The 6,321-nt window shown below is 46.9% G+C and overlaps 1 protein-coding gene across 2 annotated transcripts in view; it reads left to right on the top strand.

Moving 5' to 3' along the window:
* Positions 1-355: 355 nt before the first annotated feature.
* fam184a (family with sequence similarity 184 member A) overlaps positions 356-6,321 on the top strand; it is a 91,866-nt gene continuing 85,900 nt past the window's right edge. The window contains exons 1-2 of one of the 2 annotated variants that reach the window (XM_034579389.1): positions 356-825; positions 858-1,109. In XM_034579389.1, the coding sequence (XP_034435280.1) occupies positions 951-1,109 (159 nt within the window). In that variant the 5' untranslated portion in view covers positions 356-825; positions 858-950. Of the gene's footprint in view, positions 831-857; positions 1,110-6,321 lie in introns of both variants that reach the window. The other variant, XM_034579390.1, reaches the window with a different exon arrangement.

Genomic DNA, 6,321 nt, shown 5'->3' with positions numbered 1-6,321 from the left:
AACCTTTAAGAAACAAAAAAAACATATTTTCAGTTTGGCGTTCATTTGGTGTTTTATACCTTTATGGCTTTTTAAAATTTACACTTGTTTTATTTATATTATCATCTTATTTTTAATGAACTCTATTTACTTGTGGTTGTATTATTATTTATTCTGTCTTTACTGCTTCAATCATCAGTTACTTTAAACTGCTAATTGATTTGTTTGTAAGGTGCTGTACAGTTAAAGTTTGATTGGTTAATTGATTAATTGAAGTTGGGATCCTAGCTGGACTGAAAAACAACCCACGCTCTGTGAACGTCTCTGTCCTCGTTGTGTGTTTCTCCGACAGCCCGTGAACGCGGCGCTGCTCCCACGGTCCGTGAACGCAGCACGGAGTGTTGAGGTGATCCATGGCAACAGCGGAGCCGCGACCGAGCGAGAGTCCGACACACACGCACTCTCCCCCCGCACACGTAGCCGCAATGCACCGAGCAGGAACCGCGGCGGCCACCCGCTGACACACCCCGGCACCAAGGTGACCGACCGTGGGTGGTGGGGGGGGGGAGCCGACCAGCGAAGGCAGCCCGGGGAACAAGCTCCACATCGGCGGCAGGTGACGGAGCCGCAGCTCGGTACCCGACGGGATGAGGCTCGGTGCGGTGCGCGGGGCTTAGCGGCAGATCCACCCGCCTGAGAGCGATTCAACCCGGGCACGATGAAGCCAGATGTGGACGGTGTCCGGCCGGAGCGCGGCTCCTTCTTCTGATAGTCAGTGTCACCGGGGCTGGTGGAGGAGGAGGAGGAGGGGGGGGTGGGGGGTGGTGGAGAAACCAGGACTCTGTCCCAGCTGCGACCGCCGCCGTCCGGCTGCTCCACCAGCAGCGTCCCGCTCCATCACCACCACCACCACCATCACCATCAGCATCAGCACCACCGAACAACCGCGTCCGTGAGGCAGCATCGTGAAGATGGCGACCGGCTCCGGTTGGCAGCCGTATTACTGCCCTGCTGCCGGGCCGGGGAAATTTACCTCCCCCATAGCGTCCAGCTTCCAGCCCGGCATCACCCTGGAATATACCCAGGACCTGCACCTGAAGATGAGCAAGAAGATCGCACAGCTAACCAAGGTGAGGGAGCTGTGCGCGTGCGCGTGCGTGTGTGCGTGTGTGTGTGTGTGCGTGTGTGTGTATGTGTTCCTTTGAACAGGCCTGATCCCCTTTGATCTTTGTCTTTCAACCCGTTACCTGAACTCCATTAGGAATTCAGCCCATTTAAGGACAGGTGCACCCCCCCCCCCTGTCATAGCACTTGTATGAAATGTCCCCTGAATCTTCACAGTCGTTTTAAATCCTCTAACATTCATTTCTCTGACTCAGTCATTAATTCTGTCATCTGCTCACCACAGCTGTATTCTGTTGAGGGGGGGGAGGAAAGTAGGAATTGCTTGAAATCATAATTAAAGTCGGATTCTAATTCCCACAAGTGCCTGCTTTGTGTTTGAGTCACAAACCGAATTGAAGAGCAGACACACACTGTTAGTTAAAATGCTTCGATTCCTGCGACGCGCGCTTGTTTTTCCATTCAAAAGCCAAACACGTCTGAAAATGTGAAATTCTTCAAAGGAGTTCCTTCGCCCGCGCTTCCTGGAGGCGAACCCGGGTCTGTCTGAACGCTGCATCCATCAATAACGGGTCATTAGCCGCGACATTAATCAGATCGGTCATTAATCACTTATAGCAGCACAGACTGTGCAGGCATTTTGTTTGACTTGGACACATTCGTGTTGTTCTGGGGCCTTTTTAGATAATTATGCCGCGGAATCAAGCGATTCGTCTAATCTCTTAATAAGACAGGTTGGAAATAAGAAGTCCACGTTCCCTCGTTACTCGCTTATCCAACATATTTCATCACATGAGAACAGGACGTGTGCAGCGTTTGAGTTTCACGTTCTTCTTGATGCACATTTCATACGACACTAGATCTTTATCTCCAAGAAAACAGGTACTGTTAATGTAGTTAATTGGATTTAGGGGCTGATTAGAAGGACTTAGTTGATTGAGACGTTTTTCTGTTTGCTTTGGCTCAGAAGGATTTGAGGTTTCAACCCTTAAGCTGCTTTGAGACTCACACTGAACTCTGGACGTTCTCCTGAAATTTCCCTAGAGGGGCTTTGTGTGAGGACGCAAATGTCCGAGTGAGTTGTTCCAGACGATCTCTGGAGTTTTCCCTGTAAGCCCACTTCGTAAAAATGTTCGTAAAAATGTCCGAGTGGGTCCGTGTGCAGCGTGATATTGTCCTGAGGATTCACTGTGAATGTAAACATCTCGGGACAATGTCCTGCGTCGCTCTTCATGTGTGGAAAGTCATTATCTGGGCTCCCTGTCTGAAGACGGCTCCACTGTACCTGTCGGCTTTCAAGGGCATTTCAAACGCTCTCTCTCTTTGCCTTGAGGATCAATGCTTTCATCTCTCACTTTGCAAATGACAGGGTTGCAACTTCTAACAGAGCAGCACCCCCCCCCCCCCCCCACCCCCCCCCCCCCCCCCCCCCCCCCCCCCCCCCCCACCCCCCCTCCCCATCCATCACATTCACTCGGGGTCTGAGCATGTTTGTGGCTCCGCTGTGTCAACACCCTCAAGCTGGACGTCCACCAAGTGCCTCACATGTTTCCAGGTGGCTTTTTGGAGATGCCCCCCCCCCCCCCCCCAAGGACTCCCACCATAAGATTTGTTATATCTCTTTGTGCTGAGGAAGTGGAGGCTGGCAAAAAACGAAATCATAATTCAGCAGCCGTGGGCTATAGGTGTGTGCCAAGCCTCGGTGCAGTGTGGGCTCTTTAAAGTCACATTGAAATGAAAAAGTCTTTTCACCTTGATAGCTAACTCTCCATATAACACGCAGTATACCCACAGTGTTTAGCAGCGACTGACACAGACACATTTTCTGGTAACTTTTGGTTTCTTACATTTTTTGTTTTTTTCTATTTTTACCAGAAGGCTTTTTTAATCCATAATTCAAAACAGCAGATTTAATATACAGTCCTGCCTCCTCCCTTTTATAGACTCCGTACTGTAATCGGAAAAAAAACCTCCCATCCTCTAACCTATTATTCAGATATCACCAAGGAAACAGGAACCAGGTTTAATACTGTATTGTTGTTTCATATAGAGGCAATTATATGAGCAATTTTCACATGCATTTGTGTAAACACGAGGCTTTAAAAGGTATTATTTGCAAATTTAGATGTTTCACTGGTTTTACAGTGGCAGATTGGCAACATGCAAAACCATCGAAAACCTTTACATGCATTAGTAAGCACATCGTTCTGGAGTTAATCCAGACTTTACTTAAACCCAATAAGCACAGAGGCTTTCGGTTAAAACTAGGTGAAATTTGAGTAATTTAAAGATGTTATCTTTACGTCAAGTTGTTGTTTTGCAGATTAAAATATAATGTAAATACATTTTGCTTTAGCCACGTTTGAGCTTTGATTTGTGGACATATGTCGACGTGCAGGAAACAAAGAAACGCCAACAAATCAATGCCAGAATCACTTAAAAACCTGATTACTGGTATAAAAAAAATAATGCACAAAACACTAGAGTATAAGATGCATCACCAGCTTAATGGCACAGGCCTGGAAAAAAGACACTAATGCCTTTTGTAAATCTCTGCCAAGGATTAGTTGTACATGGCGATGTTTAAAACTCCAATATGAACATTGAATGCATCATCGGGGAGTGTGATGCAGCTGCGTCGAGTCATGTTGTGTGTGTGTTTATCCACGTGATGTCTGGGGTCTTCTCTGTGGAACGGGTCTACATCGCAGATCGCTGCTCTGCAACAGGACGGGAAAGAGTTGACGCTGCACATGTTGGAAGTGTGTGACACGTTTGGCTGCGAGAAAACGTCTCAGTTCGGCGGCTTAAAATAACCACGACGGCGAGAAACGTAGCATCGCTGAATATTTAACATACTGATGTGGCTGATGTTGGGCGTCAGAAAACAAACGGTGCATTTAAATCGTATCTTAACGTGTCAGGTCCCACTCGTCTGCTCCTGGTAACTCCAGTGCCCTGTTGTATCAGGGCCACAGCAGAGCGGGGGACTAGACATCTGCTGACCACTGATCTCTGTGGACTCGGGAATAAATAGCGACCCCTGAAATCTCTGCGACTCTTCCCCGGGCTGATTGATTTCCAGCCTCGCTGTGTGAGAGTCGTCCTCAAACACAGCGAGAGTGATCGACGCATCTGAATTTTTCATACCTCCTTTTTGGGGGGGGGGGGGGGGGGCGGCTGGCCTACTTTAGTCCTGAGTGTCTTCTCGTGTTTAACACTCGTCTGTTTGCAAACTGGGATTCATCAAGATCTCTGAGTGGGAATCTCTTGTTCATCTCACACGGACTCATCCACCAGCTGCTCTGTTGGTTCCGTTCCCCTCTGACCTGGATTTGAGGCAAACGACGGCTTTATACACATCTCCATGAAGAGTCGGTCACTCAGAACCATTGATTGATAATTCTCCCGTGGCTGTGAATTCCATGATTTTTTGGACGCAGGACTTGTTTTGCCCGCGACTGTTATTTATGACTTCTTGCAGTAATTTTTAATCCCACAAAGCTGCTTTCTGGCCCTTTTGTGAAGTTCAGGATTTGCATGGATTTCACTGTCATGATTCCTTTTTTCTAGACTGGGGGGGGGGGGAGGGGGAGTTAGTTATACTCTCTGATGCCTTTGCCTTAATTCAGTGCCTCTGTCAAAACGAGAGCAACGTAGGGCTTTTTGCTGCTATGGCAACAAGTTTCATATAAATTAGAATTCAGGGCAGTGGCGTGTAGTGTAAGAAGGAAGTGGGCAGAGGAATATTTTTCTCCTTATAAATGCTGATTTTTTTTTTGTGGCCTGTCCACAAGTGAGTCGGGACTGAAGTGTCTGGTTGTTGTCAGAGCTCCGGGAAACAGAGAGGGCAGCGTGTCATTCTGCATTGTCAGGAGGACGCTTTATAGGAAATGTATTACCTAGCTCAGTGTGTGTGTCTGTGTGTGTGTGTGTGTGTGTGTGTGTGTGTGTGTGTGTGTGTGTGTTTCATCAACAATGCCTGACTGACTTCAGTGTTGAAGCGAGTCAGAAATAGACCTCTGAGCTCTCCATGTATTTCTGGACGAAGAAATTGAAAGAGACAGAGATAGTGAAATACTGTAGTGTGTCTGTTTGTGTGTGTGTGTTTGTGTGTGTGTGTGTGTTGTGTGTGTTGTGCTCTACTTTCCATATTCTCTCGACCTGCCGCAGCGCCACAGCGTCATCACACACGTAAACATTGGAAACACAGCAGTATTTAATTCAAATGTAAAGATTGTCAGTCATTCGTGAAATTGTTTCAATATGTGAAAAGCACAGATATTCTTCACCACACGGATCCTGGCTGTTTTATAGTAGAAAGCAGTTTGCACCAGTGGAAAGAAACTAAACTGGAAATGTTGTTCATGATTATTTCATCGCTGTGACTACAGGCTCTCTATTGTAGGTCAAAGCATATGGACTCAGAACATGATCCAGACGAAAGTACAAGAGGATTTGAAGTCATTCTCTGATTGGGTACGAAGTCATATTCTAAGTGTAGCTCCTCTCTGCTTTCTGCTTTGAACCAAAGACCCCAAAGAAGATGAGAATTCACACAACCTGCTTTCCAAAATGAGTTTTACTAGTTTTCTAATTTTCTAATATCCCCAATTTCCACACGGCGCCCAAGGGTCTGTTCTGGAAGGAAGCGAATCCTTTATGAATGAAATATGTGGAAAATACTGGCAGATAATAATAATCTCGTGTCCCATATTTTATTCAGGGTAATGTGAAAGAATGAGTCCGTACCGACCTCTCGCTTTAAGCGACTGTACTGGCTGAAAATATAACTGCTGAGAAAACACAAACATGCTGTCATCGCTTGGCAGCAACATGAAATCCAAGATGCACGTGTTATTGTGTGTGTGTGTGTGTGGGTGGTGTGTGTGCGTGTGTTGATGCCATAATCCAGGGGTGGTAGTGCAGTCATCCGTGTCGCCTGGTCAGGGTTAGAGAGCAGATGGTCAGAGGCACACGACTCCAGACTCGGGAATTGAGCACAGGGCTGATCGGGATTTGCCTGCGCGATACCGCTCATTCAAAAACTAAAGCGTCAATTTGTGTTACAGTTTGTGCCAGGATTTAAAATTCCCTCATTTGGAAATGTGTCATTAAATTATGCAAATCAGAGTGGAATGCATGTATATTTCCCGCTATGCTCTTCCTTGGCAGAGCGACAATGCTCCTCCGGCGTCGAGCTTTCCACCTGCTACTCCT

Source organism: Hippoglossus hippoglossus, chromosome 24, assembly GCF_009819705.1.
Source record: "Hippoglossus hippoglossus isolate fHipHip1 chromosome 24, fHipHip1.pri, whole genome shotgun sequence".
Lineage (NCBI taxonomy): Eukaryota > Metazoa > Chordata > Actinopteri > Pleuronectiformes > Pleuronectidae > Hippoglossus > Hippoglossus hippoglossus.
This window is presented reverse-complemented; position numbering and strand designations above follow the sequence as displayed.